Source organism: Galeopterus variegatus, unplaced genomic scaffold, assembly GCF_000696425.1.
Source record: "Galeopterus variegatus unplaced genomic scaffold, G_variegatus-3.0.2 Scaffold706, whole genome shotgun sequence".
NCBI classification, from domain to species: domain Eukaryota; kingdom Metazoa; phylum Chordata; class Mammalia; order Dermoptera; family Cynocephalidae; genus Galeopterus; species Galeopterus variegatus.
In genome coordinates, this window is record NW_007726817.1 from 102,761 (window position 1) to 130,017 (window position 27,257).

Consider the following 27,257-nt stretch of genomic DNA (forward strand, 5'->3'; position numbering starts at 1 on the left):
AGCAGCCCCAGACGACCCCTGTCTTGCTTGGTCCCCCGGGCCCAGGCACGTCGGTGATGCAGGTGATGGCTTCGGATGCTGATGACCCCACATACGGCAGCAGCGCTCGGCTGGTGTACAGCGTCCTGGATGGCGAGCACCACTTCACGGTGGACCCCAAGACCGGTGAGGGGCGGGGCCGGCCGAAAGGGGCGGAGCTGGAAGGAGGGGGTGAAGCTCGAGGGGCGGGGCATAAGGGGCGGGGCTGGGGCGGAGCCAGCGGCTGGGCGGGGCGGGACCGGGCGCTAGCAGAGGACCACCCCCAGACTTCTGCCCTCTGCGTTCAGTCCCAACGGTGGCGCTGAGGGTAGCACCACCCTCAGAGGAGGGAGTCATCTTGGACTCTCCAGGAGACTCCAGGATCACAGGGAGGACCAGCCAAGAGGCAGGAAGAGGAAAGGACTGAGGAAGAGAAAAAGAATGGGGGGTTGGGGTCCTGCAAGACTGGCAGAAAAACAAAAAGGCAGGAGGCGGGAACTGAGCGGCCCCACTTGTCCTTAGAGCTAAACTGAGGCAGGGGTGTCTGCAGCCTTTACGGGGTCATAAGTGAGGTTGGGGGAGGGAAGATGGCTGGGAAGGACACATTTTCAGCAGTTTTGAAAGCTTTGTTCACATGGCAGTTAGGATCTGATGGAAAGACAGAGAGAGACACTTAGAGACCTTCACAGAATGATGGCTTCTCTTTTGCCTATTCACCGCCCCCCCCGCCACCAAAAAGTGGTGCAGCACCCCACCCACCGTTTCCCACCTCACTCACTCTGAGATTAGAACTTCGCTAGTCTCCGAGGAGCCTTGGGAGAGTGCCAGGGAGGACAGAATGAAGAGACTGAGGCTCAGAGAGGTGAAGTGACTCACTGGAGGTCACACAGCTGGAAGTGGCTGCCAATTCCAACGGGGTGCTCGCACTGCACCACAGATAGGAGGGGCAGGACAGTAGTGGAGACGGGAAATGAGACATCAGACCCCACAGAATGTTTTCAAATGCCATCATGGGTCTCACAGTCCTGTGGGGGAAGCGAGGACCAAGTCTGTTCATGAGAGATTAGGATGCAAGGGCTTCTTGGAGGCACGAGCTGTAATCTTCAAAGGATAAGGTGTTGGCCAGACTCAGATTTCAGAGAAGGGCATTCCAGGCAGAGGGCATGGCACACGCAAAAGCTTGGAGGAAGAGAACAGCCTGAGGCATGAGGGGAATTGTAAGCAACTCAGGCTTGGGAAATCAGGCATGTTGAGAGGTGATGTGGAGAGGCTGGCAGGGGCCTGACTGTGCTGGTGTAAGCCAGGCTAAGGAGCTTGGATTTTATTCTAAGGGAAATGGTGGGCTTTTGGGAGAGGGGAGGGATAGACGGATTTGGGTTTTGGGTTTTGGTTTGTGTGTTTTTGTTTTGTTTGCAGGGGAGGAGTGAGGATTTCAGTCTGGGAATTGTAAGCAACTCAGGCTTGGGAAATCAGGCATGTTGGGAGGTGATGTGGAGAGGCTGGCAGGGGCCTGACTGTGCTGGTGTAAGCCAGGCTAAGGAGCTTGGATTTTATTCTAAGGGAAATGGTGGGCTTTTGGGAGAGGGGAGGGATAGACGGATTTGGGTTTTGGGTTTTGGTTTGTGTGTTTTTGTTTTGTTTGCAGGGGAGGAGTGAGGATTTCAGTCTATGAGCACACATAATATCTTCATTATTTTTTTCTCCTTGCAAAAGTAATGCATTTTAGAAAGCATTCAAACATTAAAGAAATGTTAAAAAGAAAAGAAAAAGAAAATGCTTCCCAGTCCGTATCCCCAGTAATTGCAGCCCCAAAGGTAACCACTTGGTATATATATCCTCTGAGATCTTGGACTCATTCACCTGAAAAATATTGTCAATTTTTAATAGATAATACATTTCAAGGTTCAAAATTCAAAAAGTCCAAAGGCGTATTTAGTGGCAATTCTTCACCCTACCAACTCCCCCAGCCACCCAGTCTGTGTCCCCAAGACAACCAATGTAATTTTCTTGTGTATCTTTCCAGATTCTGTGCATGTACAAGAAAATAAGGTACATGTATTTGTTTTAATTTTTTTACACAAATGGTAGCTATAAACACACACTGTACACATTGCTTGCCTTCTTCGCTTAACAATACATCTTGAAGATTATTCCAACTCAGTGCATAAAGAGCTTCCTCATTCTTTTATTTAATGGCTGTTATACACTAAAATTTATTTCAGCAATCCCCTATTGATGGACACTTATGCTGTTTCCAATCTTTTGCTACAACGAACAGTGCTATAGTGAATAACCTCATACATGCATCATATTGTGCTCGTGTGAGTATATCTGCAGGATAATTTTCAGGAAGTGAAAAAGCTGGGTCAAAGAGTACATGCCTTTGGAATCTTGATAATCCTGAAACGTACCACACTACACTCCCGCAAGCCACACATAGGAATGCCTCTTTCCCTCCTCCTCACCAGCACTGCAGGTTCATTGATGACTTCTAAGCAGGGAAGTGACATGCTCAGGTTTTCATTTTAACCAGATCTCTCAGGCTGCTGCTGTAGATCTTGGCTCAGAGGCAGGAACTGGAGGCAGGGAGACCCCAGAGTCTGTGCCCACCATAGAGCCCCAAAGGACTAAAACCAAAAGCCTACGCCTTTTCTCAACACCTTTTCTCAACACCTGGACTCCTTACCCTGCCTGTCTAGCTAGAAGCCAGAGATGATGAAGGATTGAGGGTGAGGGTTAGCTGAGAAGCTGAGGAGAGAGAATAGGGGGTGGCAGTGAGATCCTGCAAAGGCAAACCTTGGGGTTATAGATGAATGCACAGGACTAGGTTGAGGGAGGAGTCTGGAGTTCTTCTCAACCTAATCCCATATACTCACCTAGGCAAGGGGACACCGATAGAAACAGTAGGAGGATATAAATTAAGAAAATGATATAGAAGCAGAGGAATTAATGAATGTGCCCTGGGATCTGGTGCAGAGCTAAATAATTAAGCTTTAGCCATATTGGCTTTAAGAGGAGAGATGAGGGGGAAGAAACATCTAGAAGCTCTAGCAGGCTATCTGAAATATGGGCATGGAGTTCTGAGATTGGTTGGGGCTCTTTAAGCTTCAGTTTTCCGTGCACCAGCAGAATAATAATACCCACCTCACATTTGTGAAGATTCAATGAGAGAGTTCATTCATTTATTCAACAACTATTTATTGAGTACCTACTATGTGCCTGGCTCTGTTCCAGGCAGTAGGAATGCAGCACTGTGCAAATCTAAGGCTCTACCCTTAGGGAGCTTTTATTGAAGTAGGGAATACAAAAAATAAGACATATAAACATATAACATAAACATATAAATATATAACATAATGTCAAATAGCTAATAGTGCTAGAAGAAACTTAAAGGAAGGCAAGGGGATAGACTTAGCTTAAGAAATCAGGAGAGGCCTTTCCAGGGAGGTATGCTGAGGCAGAGACCGAGTGAAGTGTGAAGCGAGGGTGTGAGCCATGCAGATTTCTGGGGAAGAGCACTGCAGGCCGAGGGAACAGTGAGTGTGCAAGTGCTCAGCCCAGCACTCGCTGGGACAAGGGAATGGTGGTGGTGGTGATGATGCCTTTATCCAATTAGCCTGAGGAGGTGGGGACCTTAGCGTGGCTAAGCTTTCAGACGGGGAGGAAGAGAGAGAACATAGAAATAAGGGACGGGCCAGGACTATGTCTTGGGAGGCAGCAGGAGTGGCAGATGAAGTATCAGACTGCAAAAGAGTGAGGACGGCCACCAATTTCTACAAAAGAAGGGGGTCATGAGGAGGGTGGCAAGTGGAAGTCCACAGAGCCTGGGAGAACAGGAACGGTTCCCAAGAAGCCAGAAAGTGAGCACCAGGCAAGGCAGCTGACAGAGTTCAAATGGGGTTCTTGTTCTAGAGTCCCTCAACTTCTCAGTCTGAACGAGTCCTTTTTGACATTTCCCAGAAAGAACCAGATTTGTCCTCCCCTTGTCCATAGCTCCACTGCAAGAGCCGCCCTGGTGCCTTTCCCAGCCCCAACTCTATTTCCCCAGCCAGGAATATTCTGCTGCTGCGGGTCTATATTTAGCAGCTGCTGCGAGGTACAGTCTGTTCTGGCTGTGCAGATAGCAGGGAGCAGAGCCGGCACGGGCCTGAGAGGAAGGTGTGAGGGAAGGGAGGAGGCGGGGCGCCAGAGGAGGAATTAACTTGTGTGTTTTAAAGGCCAGGCCTGCCAGCAAGCCCCCCACAGGGGCGACAGAAATGGCATTTGCGGGCTAATGAGGCGTCACATGGGCTCTAGGGCCCTTTCTGCAGCATTTGGAGGAGACAGCAGGGGCAGTGAGGACAACAGCTGGAACTGGGGGCAATGGGGGAAGACAAGGCTGCAGGCAGCTGGGGCCAGGTTATACTTATCAGCCCCCACATGCCACCACCCCAGCAGGAACAAAAGGATTCTCTCAGAGACTTCACGATCTCTGCTGGAAATCCCAACTGGGCCAGAGAGGTCCACTTGATGGGGAAGGAATGAAACTAACATTTATTGATCACCTTTTAAGTGCCAGACCTCGGGGTCAGGATAATGAACTAGACCTGGTTTCTGCCCTCAAGGAGCTATTGTTCTAACAGAGAAGCCAGAAACAAATAGACAACTACACCCAGGCTGTGAGAGGGGTGGTGGAGGAGCAGCAGGAATCAGTCAAAATGTTATGTGAGCACCTACTGTGTGCCAGGCCCTACAGATACGATGATGAACAAGACCAGCATGGATCTCTGCCCTGTGGAACTTATTTGTGGGTGTACCCAACCCAGGACTTGAGGAAAAGGATCAGCAAGACATCTCCAAAATGTAAGCTCTGCTGCTGGAAGCTTCGTGTCATTTAATCCTCTCAACCGCCCTACTGGATGGGTATCCCCATTTTACAGAATAGGAAATGGAGGCTCAGAGAGACTCAAGAACTTGCCCAAGGTCAGGTAGCACAGAAATGGTAAAAAGAAGACTTGAACTCATATCTGTCTGACTCCAGAGTCCCTCCTTTTCACATTGCCTCACATCTGATTCTGTGCAGCCCTAGCACATAGTAGGCCCTCAGTAAGAGTCAAATGAATGAATGAGTGAATAAATGAATTTGCAGAGCCACGAGGTTTCAACAACAACTTCATGGGCTGATTTGGGATTTTTGTACCCCGGTCCCCTGGTCCTCCAGGAGTGCAACAGCCTCCACAATGCTTCTCCCTGCATCAGGAGGTAGCATGGGTAGTGGAACATGGTAGATAGGAAAATATGTGATAAATCCCTCCTACCCCTGTGCGCAGCCTCTTAGTAATGGGACTTTGCCACCGCTCGCATCAAGAGGTGGAGCCTATTTCCCTGTCCTTCAAATCTGGGCTGGCCTGTGACTTGCTTTTGCCAATAGGATGTGGCAGAAGTGATGTTATGCAAATTTTGAGATTAGGTCTTAAGAGACCTTGCAGTTTTCACTTTTGCTGTCCTGGAACATAGTCCTGAGACCGCCATGTAAGGAAGCCAGCCTACTGGAGGATGAGAGAACCAATGTGTCCCAGCCAACAGCCAGGATCCACCACCAGACGTGTGAATGAGGCCACCTTGGGACTTTCCAACCCAGCTGATCCTCCAGTTAAACACAGCTGCATGGTGGGCCCAGACAAAACCAGCAGAAGAACAGCCCAGCCAACCAGATTTCTCTATCAGTTATCTACGGCTATGTAACAAACCACCCAATGCTCAGTGGCTTAAAACAACAACAATTTATTAGCTGTCACAGGTTTGTGGGTTGGTTGGACAGATCTTTTGCTGGGGTCACTCATGTGGCAACAGTCAGCTGTCAGGTCACTGGGGTGACTCAGCTGGGACAGCTGGCATGACTGGGCCTCTCTCTGTGTGTGGCCTTTCATCCCAAGCTTCTTTCCAGCACGGTAGTCTCAGGATTCCAAAAGTACAGGCCCCAATGCACAAAGGCTTATCAAGCCTCTGCTTTAGTCATACTTCCTGATGTCTCATTGGCCCAGGCAACTCTCATGGCCAAGGCCAGAGTCAGTATGGGAGGGGATAACCCAAGGGTGTGGATACTGGGAGATATGATTCATTAGGAGCTATCACCATAGCAACATACGGCAGTGTGTGACCCCAGGAACAGGGTCCAGGGGCAGCATGGCCTCTGGGTACCCACCCCAGAGATGGCACCTGAAATCACACACTTTACAGGGCTTTATGACCCATTTCCAAGTGAGAAGAGTTTAAGGTCCTCAGTTCCTCTGGAGCTGGAAGTGGCAGGGACGGCATGGAGGCCACCCACATGGGACTTCTCTCTTCACCCACAGGAGCAGAGCCAGAGCCTTGCTCTAAGCCCTACCCAAAGATGGGGACACTGAGTTTTGGTGTCCAAGCCCATAGCTGCACAGTGGCTCCAAATCCTATCACCAAACCTCTACATTCAATGAGATCCTAAGTGTAAAGGGACATGCACAGAGCTTAGCGCACAGTAAGTGCTGGACTAAAGTCAGTTCCCTTCCCTGCCTTTCTGCCTGGGACCCCCTGCCCCCTCCTTCCCTCTGCTTGTCTTTCTCCAGGACTCCTTTTCCTCTGTCTCTCTCCTTCCCTCTCTGCCATCTTCACCCTCTTCCTCCCCTCTTTCTCCCTCTCTGCTTTTTCTCTCCTTCCAATTCCCCAGTGTAGAGAATACGACGGACTCCACCTTCCCAGTATGACCCTGCTGTCCAGGGCTGCAAAGACTTAGCTCACAGAACAGCTGAGGGCCAGCAGGGTGTTGCCTTCACAGCCCCAGCCTTTAGGTGCAGCAACTAGGAAACAGATCGGGGGTACTTGCCCCATGTTTGAAAAAATGGCTTACCTGATTAGGACTGAAGAGAGCAAGAAGGATATTCCAGGAGCTGAGATAGGACCACAGAAGTGACATCCTTGTGTCAGAGGTCTGGCCTCTCCCCTTGTACCTGGGGGTGGGGTGGAGCAGAGGATACTAGGTGGGCTGGGCAGGAAGTCTCTACCTGACAGTGATCTAGCAGAGCCGTTCAGAACATGGATTCTGGCACCAGAGTACGCATTTGAATCCTGGCTGTGCGCTTCCTACATGTGTGACCTTGGGCAAGGTACTTAGCCTCTCTCTGCCTTTGTCTCTTCATCTGTGCAATGGGTATAATCCTAACACCTTCCTCATACCAATGTTGAGAGGATTAAATAAGACAACTCACTTAAGAGGCTTAGAACAGTGCCAAGCACAGAGCAAATGCACATAAATGTTACTGATGGTTATTATCACATGCAATTCTCATGAGATGAAACCCTATACCACTGGTTCTCAGCGGTTCGTAACCTATTTTACTCCTAAGGCCATTTGACAGTGTCATTTTTGGAACTGAGGTGGGGAAGGGGGGGTTGCTGCTACTGGCATTATCTAGTGGGTTGAGGCTAAGGTTGCTACTAAATATCCTTCAGTGTACAGAACACACACACTACAAAGAGTTATCCGACTTAAAATGTCAATAGTGCCAAGTTTGAGAAATCCTATTTTTAGGTAGTTATTGTGGTTGTCCCCATTTTACAGATAAGGGAACCGAGGCTCAGAAAGTTAAAAGGATTTGCTCAAAATTGCATGGCCAAAAAAATTGGCAGATCTGGAATATATCTCAAAGCCATCTGCCTCCAATACTCCCCTGTCCCTGGGAAGACCAGTCACAGCAGAGGAGGGGTCAGGAGGGGGCCTATTGATGAGTTGCAAAGGCCACTGACTGAAGGTCTGTATGACCCTTGATTCAACAGAATACCCATTCCATATCTACATGTGGTCCCACAAAAGTAGGACCACCCCCTAGGTGCCCCACCCCTGGCTACTCCAGCTACACACACAAATGCGCACACACACACACACACTACAGCCTCTCCTCGCCAGCTACATGAACAAATACACACACAGACACACACATACATGCACACACTACAGTCTCTCCTTGCCTTGGCCATGTGAGGAGTGTCTGGGGGCTGTTTGGGGACATCAGGAGTTGGAGCTCAGGTTTTATGGGGCGCATCGTGGGGCTGCTGATGCATGACTCCACCTGGTACACAGGCCCTGGGCGCCACCTGTCACCACCTGGTGCTTGGCAGGTTGGAGTGGGTGGCAAGGAGGTTCTGAATGCATCGACTTCCCCTCCCGCCCCTAGTCTCTTTTGCTGGCAGGGAGACAAGAAGCCCAGGCTTCCCCTCGGCAGAAGTAATCTTGCAGTCGCCCCCATTCCATCTCCCCTCCCCCATTTCCATTAACAGGTTAGAGGATTGTCTGTTCAGCAATTAGCTGGTGCCTGGACAGAGAATCTACGGCGGAGTTGGGGGAGAGGGGGAGAGGGGGAGAGGGGTGGGATCCCCGGGGGCAATGATTTGGTTGTGGTTGGCTCTAAGCTGAGTGTTACTGACAGAGACAAGTCAGGCACAGGCCTGACTCATGCATAGAATACCAGGTGGGGAAAATGAGGTCCCAAGAGTGGGATTAGTTGCCCAGGGGGGTCACACAATGGCAAGTTCTAGTCCATAGACTTCTTTTCAGTAAACAAAATAGTCCTTCTGTTGCTTTTGGGTTGTGTCTGTGTGTTAGAAGGCATGTGTGTGTGTGAGAGTGTGTGCATGAGAGTGCACGTGTGTGTGTTGGACTGGGTGGCTGACAGTATACCTGTGTGTGAATGTGTGAGTGTGGGGGGGAGAACATGTATTTGAGAGAGTATGTGTATGTGATAGCTGTGTGTGTGGATGTGGATGTGTGCAAGTGTATTGTGTGTGAGTGTGTGTGTGGGTGTGTGGACTATTGCGTGCAACTGTGTGTATTTCAGAGTGTCTCTATGTGTTTGTAAGTATGTTTGCGTGTATATAAGTATGTGAGTTATTGGTGTGAATGTGGGATTGTGTCTGTACATGTGTGAGTGTATCGGTATGAGCATGCGCGTGAGTGTGTGAGAGAGTATATCTGTATGAGTGTGTTTGTGTATGTGTGTGTGTGTGTTATCTGTATGAGCGTGTGTGCATGGGTCTGTAGGAGCATGTATGTGAGTGAGTGTGAGTTTGTGTGGTGGCCACTGAGCCCCGCATGGGCACTGTGACACATCAGCATCTTCTGTGTCACCCACTGTCCTCCTGAATTTGAACTAACCCAGAGCTCACCAGGTCTGAGTCTGCCCAGCCTGTGCAGGGGTCTCCATATCAGCTGGCAGCTGGTGGGGGGCATGCCTAGGCTCACCCTCGCTCATCTACAGGTGTGATCCGGACAGCTGTGCCTGACCTTGACCGCGAGAGCCAGGAGCGCTATGAGGTGGTGATCCAGGCCATGGATATGGCGGGTCAGCTGGGCGGCCTCTCGGGCTCCACTACTGTCACCATCGTGGTCACCGATGTCAATGACAACCCGCCCCGTTTCCCACAGAGTGAGTGAGGCTCCCTGGAGGATGGCCGCATCTGTGTGTCCGTCTGTTAGCCCAACCAGGCCACCCATGGACCCCAGCTTCCCTTTAGACTTCCCACCAAAAGAGGGCTTCTCACTTGTCTGTCTGTCTGTCCACTACATCACCCACTAACCGCCAGCCCCCTCCAATCATACTTCCTGCAGAGGAAGGCCCTGGTGATGTCTGATATTCCATACATCTAAGAAACACCTTCATGCCCCTCACCTTGCTTCCTGCAGAGGGGGAGCCCCACCTGTCCACTTTCTGTCCATCCACCCCGCCCCTCACTGGCCCTTGCACACACCCCTAGCCTGCTTGTGGCACAGCCATGTGCCTCTGACCCACGTTTGCAAAGTGGAGCGGCGGCATATGGATACAGACTGAGGCAGCAGCCACCACACCCAAGCAGCGGGATGCCCATAGGTGTGCATGGAGAAACTGAGTCTCAGTGACAGGTGTTTCCCTCCTCCTCTGAGCTGGAGATGAGGAGTCTGTGCTTCTAAATTAGGTCTTTCCACCCTCTGCCTCTCCTGGCACACTGGGGTTTGGGGGATTCTCTGGCCCAGGCCCCTACCTCCCTATCAGCCCAGCCAGCCCCGCTAGGACTCAGGCTCAGGACAAGAGCTGCGCCGGTGAAGCCACCAAAGCTGGCAGAGACTAAATGCCACGGGGAGCTGGGCTGATTCCTATCAGGAGAGTCATTACTTAAGGTCTGCTGCTCTCACATTAGGCCCGGCCACAGGGGACTGACCCCGCAAGATAAGGGAATCCAATCCCTTAGCTGAGAGCACAGCATCCTCAGGGCCTAGCACCTCAGCCCAGATACAGAGTGGGGTGGGCAGAGCCCGCCCACCAGCTCCACGTCCCAGGTTCACCCAGCCCAGCCCAGCCCCATCCACTGATGGAGAAGCTTCGAAGCCCAGGTGTGGGGCAGGGGGGAGCCCACCCAGTCTTCTGCCCAACTGTGCCAGGATCTGTATCAGCTCTGAGCTGGAAGGGCAGGGCAGACAGAGAGGAGAAGGTCAGGGCCCCAGGAAGACATCCTTTCCTTCTCTTTTCTTTCTTTCCTTCCTTCCTTTCTTCCTTGCTTTGTCATGAAGTATAGCACACAAAAAGCAGGGTATAAAATAGAAATGTCCAGTTCAACAAATAATTATAAAGCAAATACTCCTATGCCCACCAACCAGGACCCCAGAAGCCCCAAGATGCCCTTTCCTGATCATAACATCTCTCCCCACCCCTTCCCCCAGAGTTAACCACCACCCGCTTTGGGGATCTTCTTTGCTTTTCTTTAGTGTCTATTCACCTATGTATGCATCTCCAGACATTATAGTCTAATCTCACCCATTTTTGAACCTTTTATAAATGGGTTATATGATACATATTGTTTTGTTTCTTGTTTTTTTGTCTCTCAAATTTGTTTATAAACTCATGTTGTTACTTGCAGCTATCATCCATTTTTGTTGCTGTATAGTATTCCATATTATTCTATAATTTATCTATTCTGCTGTTGATGGACGTTTGGATTGTTTCCAGTTTGGAGCTATTATGAAGGACACAGATTTGAACATTGTTGCTCATGTCGGCCCTAGGAGGGCCGATTTACACACATTTCTCTAGTGTATTTACAGAGGAACAAAATTGCTGGGTCATGAGATATACCCACCTTCAACTTTACTAAACAAAGCCAAGCTCTTTGCCCCATGAAGAAATACACTTGTTCTTTGTACCACATTGTCATCAGCACATGGTGTCGTCAGAGTCTAATCTGTGTTAATCTGGCGAGTATATACAGGTAATCATGCCGGTTTCCATTTATACACTCACTAGTCCCTCACACATGTCATTAATGTGACAGCCTGGTGTGTTCTGCCAGGCTCTGAGAATGGCTGGTGAATAAGAGATGCAGTCCCTGTCTTCCAGGGTTCATACCCGGGAGAAGGAATAAACAGTAAATGAGAGGAAGCTGCAGTAATCCCTACAATGGGAGAAGCTCAGGGGCTGTGGGAGCACAGGAGCAGAGCCTGGAGGTCCGGGAAGGTTCCCTGGAGGAGGTAACAGTCAGTGAGACTAGAAGGAAGAGTGGGAGTTGGGTGGTGAAGGCAGAGAGAAGAACAGGGAGAGGGAATACCTCAGAGCCTGGAGGTCCGGGAAGGTTCCCTGGAGGAGGTAACAGTCAGTGAGAATAGAAGGAAGAGTGGGAGTTGGGTGGTGAAGGCAGAGAGAAGAACAGGGAGAGGGAATACCTGGAGGTGAGAGCGAGCGAGGCATATTTAAGGAATCAAGAGCTTCAGCCAGGCTGAAGCTAGAGCTGGGGTGCGGGAGTGGAGGACAAGGCTGGAGAGTCAGCAGGAGCCGGGCAGCAAGTGCTTCGTAGAGCAGGACAAGAGGCTTGCACAACTCCATGCCAAGGGCAGTGGGGAGCTATGAAAAGGATTAAAGCATGGGAGTGGCGTGTTCAGTTTTAGAAGGAGACCCTCTGGCTGCTGTGTGAGAACAGAGGCAGCCACTCCATACAAGGGTGACCCAGACCTGTGGGGGCCCCAAGAGACACATCCCCATCCCCACACCCCCTGCTTTGCCTGGACTGGGCAGGATTTAGCAAGTCATCCTCACCTTGACCGGAGCAGAGAGCAAGGTGCTGTTTGCATCCCATCTGACCTCCTTCCTCCTGGCTTCCCCTCTGCTCCTCCCCTCCAGCCAAAATGGCCATCTTGCCATTCTTCAAAAATGCCAGGCATTGCACCCACCTCAGGGACTTTGCACCTGCTGCTCCCTCTGTCTAGAATGCTCTTTCCCAAATATCCACTTGGCTCACTCCGTCACCTCCCTAGCCTTTTGCAGAAATGCCATCTCGGTGAGGCCTATCTTGATCAACCTCTTTAAAACTGCACAACACCCTCAGAGCACTCTCCACACTTTCCCTGCCTTAGTTTTCTCCTAAGTACCTATCACCATTGGACACAATGTATGTGTTACTGATGTGATTGTTTAGTGTCTTTCTCCTTCCATTAAGAGAAAAGCACTGTGAGAGCTGAGGTTTTCATCTGTTTTATTTGTTGCTCTAACCTCAGTGCCTAAACTGCATGACATCTGGGACATCATAGGTGCTCAATATAGACTATATATTGAAATGAAGGAATAAGTGCCATTAACATCAACAGCAAAATCAGTATGAAGCCCCATCACTTTAATACTATTTGTTCCATTTATTGAGTAGCTACCATGTACTAGGCACTGTACGGGGCATTTTTCATGCACCATCATCTGAGTTAATTGTCATAACAACACTGCTGTTCCCATTCTACAGATGAGGAAACCGAGGCTCAGGGTTACACAGCTGGGACTGACTCCAGAGCCTTAGCCTTTATCACTGTGCTCCTCTGCCCCCTTCACTGGGCTGGTGGGGAAACTGAGGCTCAAAGAACTGCGGGCACTTTCCCAAATGAATCAGTGAATGAACCCAAGGGTCAGAATTAGGACCCACCTCTTTGCACTGCCTCCCACATTTCTGCAGAGGACACGCTTCTCCCACCCTCCATCCTGGCCAACCTGGGAGCCCCTTGCAGACACTGCCCTCCTTAGAGGTTCATCTGGGCCCTCTTCTCCCCTCCCCCAAAGCTGCAGTAGGGACTGCCCCCATCCATCCTCATGGCTGTGTCCTCCACAGAGATGTACCAGTTCAGTATCCGGGAGTCAGCCCCCATTGGCACAGCTGTGGGACGTGTGAAGGCTGAAGACTCCGATGTGGGTGAGAACACGGACATGACTTACCACCTTAAGGAGGAGAGTGGCAGTGGTGGTGATGCGTTCAAGGTCACTACGGACAGCGACACTCAGGAGGCCATCATTGTAGTGCAGAAGGTATGGCTGCCTCAGGAGGGATGGGGGATTGCCCAGGGGGGCGGGATCAGGGAGTACTCTGAGCGGTCCATACCCCACTTCACTCCACTCCAGGGAATAGATCTCTCTAGAGACCTAAGGCCAACCTAGGAAAACAATGATGATATCATTCCCATTTTACGAATGAGAAAAATGAGGCACAGAGAGGTTAAGTAACTTGTTCAAGGTTGCACAGCTAGTTGTTACAGCCAGATCTAATCCAGATTTGAATCCATGGTCTTAAACACTGTGTAATATGCTACTTCAAGTCCATGCTAAGCTCTTCACATTCATCATTTCCTTTAATCCTCATGTTTCCCTCTGAAGGAGATGTCATTATTCCCTATTTTCACAAGTGAAAAACAGAGGTTCAGAGAGGTAAAGGGGTTCACCCAAGATTATACCCATGAGGGACAGACTTGGGATTTGGGTCTGGTAACTCCAAAACTCTTTCCTTCCTGAGTCCAACATCCTTCCTCACCCCCTGACTGGCCCAGGAACCAGAAGCTAAAACTGCAAACTCAGCGATTCTTAGGAGAAGGGAACAGAAGATAAATAAAGAAACAAAAATCCATTTTCCAGGACTTGTTTATATGGGCTTGACAACTCAGGGCTGTGCAGGCCTTTCAGACTGTCCATTCTAACCCTGCTCATTCACGGAAGGTCCAAATCCCCTGCATTGGCCCAGTTGTCACAGGCCTTTGTTTGTATACCTCCAGGGACAGGAAGCTCACTCCCTGACACTGTCCAGCTCTTCTCCCATCGTTCTGCTAGAATGTGTCTCCTTAAATCTGCTCCTATCAGCCTGTGCGCTGCCTTCTAGGACCCACAGAAACATCTGCCCCTGACAGCCCTTCATTCACTCAGCAAACACACAATGACCACTCTTCATCCGGCATTGAGGGTTTGAGGATAGAGAAAACTCCCAGTTCCTCCAGCTGCTTCCTGGAGGAAAATAATATAGTAGTGCACACTTATAATAAAGTGCTCACCACGTGCCAGGTGCCCTTCAATTGCTTTCCACGTATTAACTCATTCAATCCTTACATCAACCCTCTGAGGTACTGCTATTGTCCATTTTATAGATGAGAAACTGAGGCCCTGAGAAGTTCAGGAAATTTCCCAAGGTCATGCATAGCATAGCCCAGTAGGAATGAGAGAAACAGGCCGGGAGCCAAAGAGCCAAGGAAACAGATGTGAGGACAGTCACAGAGAGAGAGGCGACAGGAGTCAGGACAAGGAGGGAGAACCAGGTGCAGCAAGGAGAACTGGACTCGGCCTCCCAGCCCCCCTCCTCCCTCTGGGCTCTGCTCCCAGCCAGTTTACCCAGCTGCCCACGACCCCCCGAAGTCTCCTTCTGGCCCCACCTCTCCCTCTTCATCTCCCCTCGGCCTCCATTAGACATCTCAGACTTGCCGTGTTCCGAATTCAGCTCCCGGTCTTTCCATCAAGAGAAAAAGACAAAACACCAGTTTTTCTAGAATCATCCTATCCCTGGAAAGACAACTCCACTCTTCCAGTTTTTCAGGTCATAAGTGTTGGAGACATCCTCGACCCCTCTCTTTCTCTCACACCCGCCCCCAACCCATCAGCAAATCCTGTTGCCTCCACCTTAACAATATATCCGGAATCTGACCAAGTCTCACCACCTCCCCCACTCCCACCCTGGTCTGGGCCATTCTCTCTTGCCCAGATTATTGCAGCTGCCTCCTCGCTGGTCTCCTTGCTTCTGTCTCCCCACTCTTTAATCTAGAGTCCATACAGGAGCCAGCCTGCTCAAATGAAAGCCAGAGTCTAGCTCACTTCTCCTCAAAACCCTCCAAAGGTACCGATTGTGCTCAGAATAAATGACCAAGCCCTGACAATGACCCAGACTCTCTGTGACCCAGGCTCCCTGTGACCTCTCAGACCTCATCTCCCACTATTCTCTTTTTCCCGGTTCACTTTGCTCCAGCCACACTGGCCTCCTTACAGATCCACAAATACACCAAGCTCACCTCTGCCTCAGGGCCTGTGCTACTGCTGACCCCTTGGCCTAGAATGTTCTTGCCTTAACATCCCCCTTGGTTCGTACTCTCACTTCCTCCAGGTCTCTGCTCAGAAGTCACCCACTAAGCAAGGCCTTCCCTGACCACTCTTTCTACAATTTCAGCCCTACCCAACCCCCAGGCCCGACCCTTCATACCCCCTTTCCCCATTCTACTTTCTCCTCACTAGCCTTGCTCACCATCTCACATGCAGCCTCTTTTTCTCATTACTTTGTCTGTCTCTCCCACTTACAGGTAAGCTCCATGAGGGTAGGGATTTTCATCTATTTGTTCACCACTGCGTCCTCAGAGCCTAGCCCAGGGCTCAGCACTCGGTGACACTCACTGAGTGAGTGAGTGAAATGTAAAAATAGAGAAAAACTGAGAAAAGAGACAGGAAAATAGACTCATGGGGATGGATGTAGAGAGACCAACAATGAGAAGAAGAGATTGGAGAGAGAGAAGAGCCAGTGGAAAGAGGGCAAGGGACCCGCCTGGCAATGTAGACACAGAGAGAGGAGAAAGGCAGAAAGGGAACGAAATAGAAACCGACGTGGGCGAGACAGAGGCAGAGCAGGGATGGAGGTAGTGCTGTCCCTGGAAGGGGTTGGAAGCTGCAGGCGTTGAGGAGTCCCTGACTGTGGCCTAGGTTGGACGAAGGTCAGATAGGAGAGGAGGGAAGATAAGTTGTAGCAGAAGCTAATTCAAAGGAGGAGGTCAGGGGTCAGGGGAATGGCCAGTTAGACAGATGGGAAAGAGGCTGTGGGGCTCCCTGTCCCCTCCCTAAAACCCCCGTCCATGTAATCTTTGAGCTGACTATGTGCCCCACTCTGTGCCGAGCATGGAGGAGAGAGGAAGGGGAAGTTAATCTGAGGACTTCTTGTATAATTCCAGAGGTCAACATCCCAGTCATTGTCTGAATGGTTCTCTTGGGGTTGTACAGTGCATAGCCTGTGCAACCTTACATGGCAGCCCTAGGTGAGGAGACACAAAATTGCCATCCTGTTTAACTGCCCATGGGCTCTCAGACTGGGAGATAGCTCTAGGAGTCTGGGAAGACTTCCTGGAGGAGTCAGAAACTGAACTGTGCTGGGCATCTGGTCTAGTCAGGTGTAAATATGAGGAGAAGGGCATTCCAGGTGCAGGAACAGGTTATGTGGGTGTATGGAGGCAGAGGAGTGGCAGGTGTGTCTAGAGAAGAGCGGACTGTGATAGCCACAGTAGAGTGGAGGAGATGAGGCACAAAGTGAAATCTAATGAGGCTTCAAGGGCAGGCCGAGGAGCTCAGACTCTAGCCAGAAGTCCAGAATGCCTGTGCTACTTCCACCAATCTCACTGCCAAAACCATCCTGCCACTCTGAACTCCACCTCCCTTCCACCAGGGCTGTTGGCACAGTCTTGGTCTCTGGCCTGGCCCTAGACCTCTCTAGGGAGGACACTGTCGCCCCTATTTGTCAGGAAAAGGAGGCCCAGTAAGGGGAGGAGGCTTCTGCAGGCTCTCCCGGAGAGTTAAGAATCAGGCATGGGAGGCGAGTCCTTGGTCCCCAGGTCAGTGCTCCTGTCTGCTGGCTCTCTGCCTCTCCAATATCACTCTCCACACCCCCTCTCAGTCTTCTCCCTCTTCCCTCCTTTGGCTTCCCTTCCCTCCTCTTTTATCTGCACTGAAAGGGCCAGCTTTGAAACCTGCTTCCACCTTCTTTCATCTCTCTTTGCCAGCCCCTTCCCTCGGGCTCCTTAGATGTGGAGGCGGGTAAGGAGCTTGAGATGGGTCCAATTTAACACCACAAACATTTACCCAACTCCTCCTCTGTGCCCGGCCCTGAGCCAGGCCTGGGGACACGCAGATGACTCAGCCAAGGACAGAGCTGAGGTGGAGCTCCCAGGTGGTGGGGTACAAACAAGGAAACAGGAGGCCAGTAAGGGGCCATGGGAGACAGAGAAGGGGTCCTCACAGGCCACATGTGCTGCCTGAGCCTGCCTTGTTTCCCAGCTCCACACTGTAAGGGTCACTGACTCTGTCCCCAACTATTCCATGCAATGGGGAAATGGAGGTAATAAGACAAGATCCCCGCCCTCATGGAGTTTGCCTAATGCTGGGGGGAGACAGCCAGCAAATGGTTAAACATTTGTTGACACAAGTCAATGGTTAAATGAGATAACTGCTGATAAGAGCTATAAAGAAAATACAGAGTGATAGGATAGAGCAACTGAGTGGTCAGGAATGCCACTTTTGGATTGAGTGGTCAGAGAGGTGACAAATGAGCTAAGATCAAAATGACAGAGAGCCGACCATGCAAAGATGTGGGGAAGAGCATTCCAGGCAGAGGGAACAGCAAATGTGACAGTCCTGAGGCAGGAATGAGCTTGATGTGTTCCTGAACATGAGGAAACGAAGCAGTGTCCTGGGGGACTTTGCCTAGCACGGTTTGCGGAGCACAGCAGGCTCCTGGGAATACAGAAAGGCAGACTGTACAGGGTGGTCTTTCTGAGCCTCTGCACTGGGGAGAATGGAAGGTGCTTCATGTTGTCATATTTACTCCCCAGGAGGTATTATACTCACTCCTCAGATGAAGAAACTGAGGGTCAGAGAGGGGAAGTCATTTGCCCAAGGTCACCCAGCTCCTGGGATTTAACCCATGACCAACTGCTTCCTGAATCCCACCTTCTGCCATTTCACCCCTGCTTCTTCCTCTCTCTGTGGTTAGTGCAGTTCCTAAACTTGTGCTGTGCCCTCCCCTGTGCACGGGCCACAGAGACGAGTCAGACATGGGCCAGTGGAAAGGCTGGCGCCGTGTGAATGAATCCAGTGGCAGATCCAGGTCCGAGTGAGCTTGGGCTGAGGCAGGGGCTTGAGGAGCTCCAAGGAGGGGCAAGTACTCGCTGCACCAGGGAGGAAATGAGCACAGGTTTCCCCCAGGGGGACCCTGAGGGAGGATGAGGAGGATGAGACTTGGAATGGGGAGAGGTTGGAGTGATGATGAGGGGCAGGTGACAGGAACAGAATCAAGAAGACAGGAGGTTAAATTCAGGAGCAGGGAGATCAGCTAGACAAGCTTATGTCAGGCATGGTGGAGGAGAAGGACAGAGGGAGCACTTGGGGACAGGCTGTGAAGGACCGTGAATGTCAGGTGAAGAAGTGGGACTTTATCCTACAGGCAGTGGGAAGCCTTTGCAGGCTTTAGAGGGAGGGAGGAGAGTTCTCAGATGGGTCCATCTCTGGATTAGGCAGCTTTGCAGACAGACTGAACATTTATCAGCTTAGTCGGATTCCTGCCGGCGCTAGCCCCATTGTGAGTCTCCTTTGAACATCAAAAACAGGAAGGCCACACTGGATCAGAGAAAGTGGATGCTTCATTTCCACCCACCACTCCACAGTGAGCTGCAGCAGAAAGTGCATGGGCTTTGGAATCAGAGAAGACGTGGGTTCAAATCCCAGCTCAGTTGTAGAATTTTGAGCAAGTCACTTCACCCCCCTTTGAGCTTCAGTTTCCCCATCTCTCAAATGGGCATCATGACAGTACCTGCCTCATTCATAGGTATTAAATGTCTACTGACGTACTGAGTTTTGTGCTTGAGTTGAGTGCTTGGCACATAGTAGGCCCTCAGGAAAAGGACATTACCATTTTTCTTGGTGGTCTGAATACCTGATTTTCTGCTTCATTCTGCAACCAGTAATAACCATATAGAATTTTCCAGACATCGTGTATGTGCTTTTGAGTATGTGCCTTAAAGGTTGGTTGGGGAAAAGAGTCACAGATAGGGTGGAGTGAACAAGGAGGAATCCCTTGGGGGCTGGGGTCAGCCCACTTGGTATTTTAAGAGATTCCCCTCCAGTAGCTTGGGTGGGGGCTGCATCATGCAGCCTGCTGAATGTACCAGAGTACTTTAAAAATTCGTGGGCTCATATTATCTTTCAATTCTATTTTTCCACGAACTTTTTGAAGTCTCCTCATATATGTTCATGAGCCGGCAGGCAGGAACACCAGAAAGCCTGTACATGCATGATCCTCCAGCCTTTTGTGTTTATTATGCATGTTATACATCCACATATTTATGTAGAGAAAAACTACATGGGCATCCAAGCCAGGAAGCAGTACCTGCCCCGTTTCCCTGACACTAACCTTGACAACAGCAGCATTTTGTGCTGTTCCTAGCACATGGGGATGCCAGCAGGTGTACCTGGGTTGCTCCTTAGGAGGGCGCTCTTAGATGTGGGGCTCTGGACAGACATGGTTGAGAACTTGGCCCTATGACTAATGAGCCCTTTGTGAGCTGGCGGGGGTACCTGCTTCCCTGAGCTTCAGTTTCCTCATCTGTAAAATGAGTGTGACGAAAGCACCTGGGAAGATTGGAGGAGCTCATGCAGGTGAAGCCCTTATACAGGCCTGGCACAAAGTCTTGCTCAGCAGTGAAAATAAGAGCCAACCCATACATCACCGGGGAGGTGCCCAGCACTGGAATAAGTGCTTTATTGGCACTCACTTGTCTAAACCTCATGACCAGCCTGTGAGGTAGGTAATAGTGCCTTCATTTATAAGAGGAGGCAATTGAAGAACAGAGAGATTAAGTGACTTGCCCAAGGTCACACAGCTAGGTTTCTAACCTAGGCAGGTGGGCACTCCTACCACTATTCTCAGGCCTTCCGTGCACATGTGGGCACGCATACACGTACACACACACGCATACAGAATAGCTGACACGTACCCTGTATTCTCTCTCCGTCCTCTTCCACCCACACCTGCTCTGGTTCCCCTTGCTGCCCGTCAGGTCCTGGCTGACCGAATGAGAAGGAGGACTGCAAAATTTAAGCAGAACCTTCTAGACCTACAGCTGCTTTCTGTCCTTCTCAGATCACTGAGAATGCGCCTATGTCATACATGATGCCACCCCCTCCCAGGCATGCAGACAACACGCTGGTTTGGGGGTCTCCTGTGCACTAACTGCTAGACATTTCTGAATAATAATTAGAATAACAATAGTTCCCATTCATGGAGTAATTTTCCTGGAGCTCAGCTAGGCACCTTATATGCATTTCATCCTCCCAACAACTTGCAAGTTAGCATTATCATCTCTATTTTGCTGAAAATTAAGGCTCAAAGATGGAGGTGACTTGTCTGGGGGCAACGTGGACCAGGATCCAGACCCAGGGCTGAGCAGCTGCCTCTTAAGCCTTTGCTCTTTCAACTGCAACACACTGTCTCACACACACAGGCACACACACCATTCACACATTCACGTCCCACAAACACACACTTTCCACCCACAACACAAACCAGACACACACACATGCATGCACAACCTTCCCCCATCCTCATGTTGGCCAGGCCACAGTCCCTGCCACACAGAGCTCCTCCTACCCTCTCCTTCCCACTCACTCGCTGGCTCCCTGAGCTGGAACAAAAACACCTGGGCTTGGCCAGCCACATTGACTGGCAGTCCCAAGTCTTTAGTTGGTTAATCGTGGGTTCTCGCATAGCCCCACCACATGGCCTTGGGAACAGCTGCCTCCACTTAGATTCCAGCCCCTCCCGTCCCCTCTAGGAGCAAACAAAAGAGAAAAACTGGGTAGAGGAGGAGAGGAGAAAGGTCTGGGCAGAGAGGGCAGGAGAAGCAGCAAGATGGCAGCTGGCATCCTCCTGCAAGCATTGCCTCACTCCCAGCCCTGACCTGGGGGATCAGGAGGCCAGGCTGTGCCCTGCCCCTGCCCTCTCCTGGACTCTGCCCTCCACCCTCCTCCCTGGAGAATCAGGAGGAGGTCTGTAAGGTTCCTTCTAGCTGAATTAGCACTCAGAGTCTCATTCTACCTCCTTTGGACCAAACATCTGACAGGGCCAGAATGGGGGCAAAGGGGACCTGAGACTTCATGCACCAAAGTTTTGGATAGTTCAACAAGCAAGAAAGAACTCCAGGTATAGAGTCTCAAATTTGGGTACAAATTCCAATTCTGCGACAGAGTTGTGGTGCAACCTTGGGCAGGGTCATTGCTAGCTGATATGGCACATTTGTGTGAAGAAGGAAAAGGCCCCCCTTTGAGAAGATCTTCACAAGGATTGGCAAGCAGAACACTGCCTGAAATTCATCCCCACTTCCCCCCTTCAACCTGATACCTTTGTGCATGACAAACCTGAACAACAGTACTTGGCAGCCCTGAGCTTAGCAAGTTTTCTCTCTGGAACTCAGTGTCTTCATCCGCAAAATGGAGGAGGTTTACATCAGCCTCATAGAATGCCTGGCAGGGACCTTGTCTGCCTCGTTTGCCACTTTGTCCCCAGAGCCTAGCAAAGAGCAGCACAGAGCAGGCACTCAGTGAGTGTTTAGGGAATAAAGGAATGAATGGAGGGATGGCTGGGAGTAAAGTGATCTACAAACTCTTAAGTGCATGCTAGGGACAGGAATCCTAATCTTGGGGTTGAACCTCCCCACACACTTTCACCCAGGTCAGTGGAACCCAGGCTGGTCAGAGGCAAGGAGGATGTGGGCTTAGCAGCTTAGAGATGGGGGCTGGGGAGGTGGGTTCAGGAGACAGGCTGATAATGCCCACTATACCCATATGGACAGCCCTTTACAGTATGCCTCATGCCTTCACCTCTGCCACAATAGTAAATATGAAAAGAATAAGGGCTGTCACCTAAACCAGCTCCTCCTCTAACCCACACCACAGTGCGAGGTAGTATGAATCACGCCCTTTTCCAGATGAACAGAGGCCAAGGAGGTGGAGTGACTTGTCCAAGATCACACAGGTAGAATAAATGGCAGAGGATTCAAACGCAGCTCTGACTGCTCTCAGACCTGTGCAGTCCCACTGGGTGTCATAATCCCTATTCAATAGAAGGGGACGCTGAGGCCCAGAGAGATGTGGCAACACAGCCAAGGCCCCACTGAAGGGCCATCTCAGGGCTTGGGGCCCCCAGCAGGAAGTGTTCCTGCTGGCCTCAGTTTCCCATGCTGGGAGATGGGGAACGGGCCATGCTGGGAGATGGGGAACGGGCCCCTTACCTCCTACCTGTGGGAGGGGCGGGTGGCTTGGGCTGGGCCCCTCCCCGCCAGGCTGCATTGTCCGCGCTGCACAATGAGCCCTTGCTCGGCATTCGAGGCCTTTGTCCTCAGCGCAGCCCGGCCGCGCCCCCACCCGCGTTATCAGCGGCGGGAAGCGGCGGCCGGCGCTGGCGGGGCCTCTCTGGGCCGCCGCCGCCCGAGACATGTGTTGGACACGGGCCTTTCAGGCCTGGAGCCGCCGCACAAAGGCCCGGGAAGAAGGCGGAACAAAGGGCTTTTTCACGCGGCAACTGAAAAGCGACAGATTAGCTCGCTCGTGCTGCGCAGGCGGGGAGGAGCCGGCGGCTGTGCCCACAGACCCCCTCGGCACGGCGCCCGCTCAGCCCGCGTCCCCGGCCTGGACCCCCATCCCTGGCGGCCGGATAGCCCCCTAGGCCACAAAGGTCCTCCCACCCCAGCCCGGCTCAAAATCCCCCACTGGCTCCCAGTACACGTGAAATCCTGAAACTGCGCTGGCCTGTTCTGGTGCCTAACTCTCCCCACTCCCCAGTTCTAGCCACTTCACACCGTTTGCCATTCCCTGAAGAATTCCCGCCCGCCCTGCCTTTGCAGCGTCTGTTCCCCCTGCCCTGAATGCTATCCCCAGTTCCCTCCTCTGCCTTCAACCCAATTCCAGAGTCACCTCTTAGGGTCAGATTAGAATCCAGCATCCATGAATGATAACTAACTCTGCGCCTGGCACTTCGCCTGTTTCTAGCTCTCACAACAACTGGGCGCAAATTATTAGCTCCCCTGCCCAACGGAGGAAACAGGCTCAGAAAGGTGGAGGGTTGCCCGTGGTCACACAGCGGGCACCCGGGCAGCTGAGATGCAAACCCAGATGGCTTCCCATGCTCTCTCTCATCCCCCACCCCTTCTGTTGGAAAGGGTTTCTCTGCCCTTTGTGTGTCCGAGGCAGGTGGTCCTTCTCTTGGGGTGAGGCGGGGGGACATGGGTACGGGCTCCATCTGGCACCGGGGCACTTTCAATCAGCCCTGCCCTGCTCCCCTCAGATATGCCATTGACCGCGAATCGGATTTGGACCAGATCTTCGATATCGATGCGGACACAGGCGCCATCGTGACCGGCAAGGGGCTGGACCGTGAGACAGCCGGCTGGCACAACATCACGGTGCTGGCCATGGAGGCAGGTGAGCTGGGTGCCCCCAACCAGGGTATATATGGGGGGAGGAGCATACGTTGAAAGGCGGGGCCAATGGCTGGGGCGGGGTCAATGCTGAGCTGTCTGTCAGTCAAAGCCCATGGCGGAGAGGCCAAAGGCTGGGGGCGGGCAAAGAGTGAGAATCTGAGCAAAGAGTCCGCTGGGGGTGGAAGTGGAGGTAAAAGCTGATGGCCGAACAAAGATCCAGGAGGGGTCCCACGCCAAGAGAATAGGGCTGGCCTTGTGGCCGGCTTTCTTCCCTCATCGTTTATTGAGCACCTACTCCATGCCAAACCCTGGGGCTGAGGATACAGCCTTGAACGAAACAGAAAAGCTCCTGTCCTCAGTGGGGAGCGTTAGACCATCAACAAACTGCAAGAAAGGCTGTGCATAATGTGTCAGGTGATGTTACATGCTGAGAAGAAACAGGGAGAGAAGAAAGCAGTGAAAGAGGATCAGAAGGAAGAGGGACATTGTTTCGCTTAGGGGAAGGCTGCTCTAGGAATAACTCAACAAAGACCCAATAAAGTGAGGGAGTCATGCTGACATCTGGGGAGGAGCATTCTAGGCAGAGCGAATAGCCAGTGCAAAGGCCCCGAGGTAGTAGTTTCCCTAGCACTTTGGAGGAACAGTGAGGAGGCCAGTGTGGTTGGTGAGGGTGGTCAGCTGTTATAGGGTCTTTGGACTTTACTCCAAATGAAGCTGGAGTCACGTGGAGAGGTTTGAGCTGAGGAGGGATATTGTCTGGCAGGGTACCTCTGCTGCTGCATTGAGAATAGACTGGGGGCCGTAGGGAAGCCGGGGCTTAGCTAGAAGCTAAAGGCAATAGTGCCGGGGAGATAGGACAGTGGCTGGCCCTGGGCAGCGGCAGTGGAGGACGTGAGGAGTGAGCAGCTTTGGGAGACAGGCTGGAGATAGAGCCAGCGGACCTGCAGATGGCTGATGTGAGGGTGAGAGGTGGAGAAGGGTCAGGGTGACTCCAAGGTGCTTGGCCTGAGTTTCTGGAAGAATACGTGTGTGTGTGTGTGTGTGTGTGTGTGTGTGTGTGTGTGTGTGTATCGCAGGCAGTTTGGTGGAGTGTGAGCTGGGATAGAAAGAGAGGGGGCCCTGAGACATGGGGTTCAGATAAGTAAGGCCATGGAGGTGAGCAACTGAGAGCTTGGGGACCCACGAGCACCAGAAGAGTGGAGAAGGGAGTGCCCACCGGGCCTCCATAAACAGAGCAGCTGCCACCACCACTGCCTCAGCCTTGTCTCCAAGCTCCCCACCCTGCAGCTCTCAAGATCTCAGGAGTCACCAGAACCACCAGTAAGCAATCATGACAATGCGAATACTGTTGAGTCTGAGCCTGAGGACAGGTGGGCAGGCAGCATCAAACTCGCCTCTGCACATCCCATGCCCCTCCTGCCCTAGGCCCCTCCTGCCAGCCTTCCCCCTCCCCCCCTGCTGGCGTCTTCTCACTTCCCAGGCCCCACGGCCGAGGAAGTCCCTAGGCTGAAGTTCCCTTCCTCTCTTTCAACTGTGGTTTAAAAGAAAATACAAAGCTGGCTCAGACCTCAGTGCCTGCTGCTCCGGAGCCTTTGAATCCACTCCTCCTCCGGCATGAAAGAGAAATAACAAAGGTGGCTGGAGAGGAAGTGGTGGCTGGAGTGGGGGGAAGAGAGCTCCCCCTCCTTGCCTCCCCAAACCTGCTCCCTGGGCAGCACTGAGGCTCCGGGCTGCAGACAAGCCAAGGAGGACAGGCCTGGCTGCCAGGCAGAAATGCCTCTTCTCCTACCAACAAATACATCCCCCCACCAGCCTGTCACCCTGCCTAACTTCTCACCACTAGCAAGTCCCCTCTTGGGTTAGGCATTGTGAGTCTACCCAGTGGGTCTCTTTTAGAAAACAGATAGAATAGCATACAAAGTCTGTAATGCTGCCATTTCACAGGAGAAAGAATGTGGGAGCGGGGCACTCCACAAACATTTTACAATTTATACTTAATATGTGTTCTGGGCTAGATGCTTTCTAGCACATACTTCTACTGAATCATGATCAGTAGCATAATCGGCACCCATTTTGCTGACACGAAAATCGAGCTTCAGAGAGTTAGGAGACTTGCCCCAGGACCTGCAGTGGCAGAGCTGAGATTTGGACCGGGTCTGCTGGGTTCCCACCACAGCATTGCTGTGTAGCTGCCTTTTCCTGAAATGCTCTGCTCTCTGAGTCCCACCCACCAATCCCAGCTGCTGACCTTGGAGAAGGAGAGGAATCTGAAAAGAGAAGACTGACTACTGGGCTCGAGACCCCCTCTCTATGAGCTTCAATCCACAACCCCTCACCAGGGCTACTAATCAATGGGAAAATGAATGGTTCACTTCACAGTGCTGGTGGAAGGATGACACCTGGAAAGAACTTAGCCTGGTGGTTGAGTTGGTGGTTGAGTCAAGTTAGTGGTTAAGTTGAGACCGACAGATACCATTAATTAGGTGCTCAGTTAATGGTATGTGTTGGTCTTGACTCTGTACATGGACTTAACACCGACCCTATGCCAGGCCCTTTATACTAATGAGCTCACTGAATCTTCACACCTAAGAGGTGTCGATTGTACTGTCATCCCTGATGTGTGAATGAGAAAACTGAGACTCAGAAAGTGAAGTCCTTTGTACAAATTCTCACTCCCAGCCTGTCTGACTCCAGAGCCCAGCTGTTCCCCCAGGTCATATTTCCTTGGTGCTGGTACAAAATCCGGAGCTGTCACCAATAACCTACCCACTTCACCTTCTTGCCACTTGCATGAGATGAGGACAAAATTATCTCCATTTTACAGATGAGGAAATAGAGGCTCAGGGAGGAACAGCAATGGCCCCAAGATCACAGAGCAAGTCCATGCAGGGCAGGGCACGACCCAGACCTCCAGCCTCCCAGGAGCCAGCCCGAGCCCCAAGTGCAATACCAATGGGACTGCCCGCCTGGCCAGTGTCCTCCTGCCGAAGCATCCATTTGGCTTCCTCAGAAACAGAGAGGATGCTCAGAGGGTCACGGTGGCCTCGCCTGCTCCCAGGCATGACAAACACGAGGTGACAAGAATCAGAGGGGAAATATTTATACACAGCGGTGGCGCTTTGTGAGCACCTCGGAGAATGTTGCACTCAGCCGGGAGCCGCCGCCTGTCACACCGGATTACCTCAAAGGCTCCCGAGCCACTTAGTATGCCAGCTCCCCTCTCCCCGAACTTCTGAGTCATCCATTTTGCCCATGCAGATGCTCCTTCCACTGACATTATCTTTAACGTTTTGTAATCATGAAATATTAATGACCGATATTGAATTTAAAGCACAATTTGTGTCTGAATCCTTCGGTGGAAAGGGCAGTTGTAAAGGGACAGTCTTCAAAGAGATGGGGGGTGTCTTGGGAAGCCAACACTGGGGTAAGGGGTACCAGGAGCTGCATCCAGCCACTTCCTTCAGGGTCATCTGGAGGGGTAATATCTAGCTGTCCAGGGTGGCAAAGAGTTAACCAGATTCCCCATTGGGTCACCCCAGGCCAAGTCACATCTCAAAGCACCCAGCATATTTCTTCATACCGCAGAGCATGCTTATGATTTATAGATGTGAGTATTTAGTGAATATCCTTCTTCCCCAGGAGGTGCTGCATGTGCAGCATTCACACCAGCCATGCACATAGTAGGCGTGTG

At 51.5% G+C, this 27,257-nt stretch overlaps 1 protein-coding gene across 1 annotated transcript in view; it reads left to right on the plus strand.

The window, feature by feature from the left end:
* Positions 1 to 27,257, plus strand: part of CDH22 (cadherin 22, type 2) — a gene marked incomplete at its 5' end in the record, with an annotated part of 67,035 nt that overhangs the window by 21,655 nt on the left and 18,123 nt on the right. The window contains 5 exons of the mRNA XM_008571606.1: positions 46 to 165; positions 9,288 to 9,455; positions 13,144 to 13,337; positions 22,476 to 22,821; positions 23,337 to 23,567. Coding sequence (XP_008569828.1) covers positions 46 to 165; positions 9,288 to 9,455; positions 13,144 to 13,337; positions 22,476 to 22,821; positions 23,337 to 23,567 — 1,059 coding nt within the window. The remainder of the gene's footprint in view (positions 1 to 45; positions 166 to 9,287; positions 9,456 to 13,143; positions 13,338 to 22,475; positions 22,822 to 23,336; positions 23,568 to 27,257) is intronic.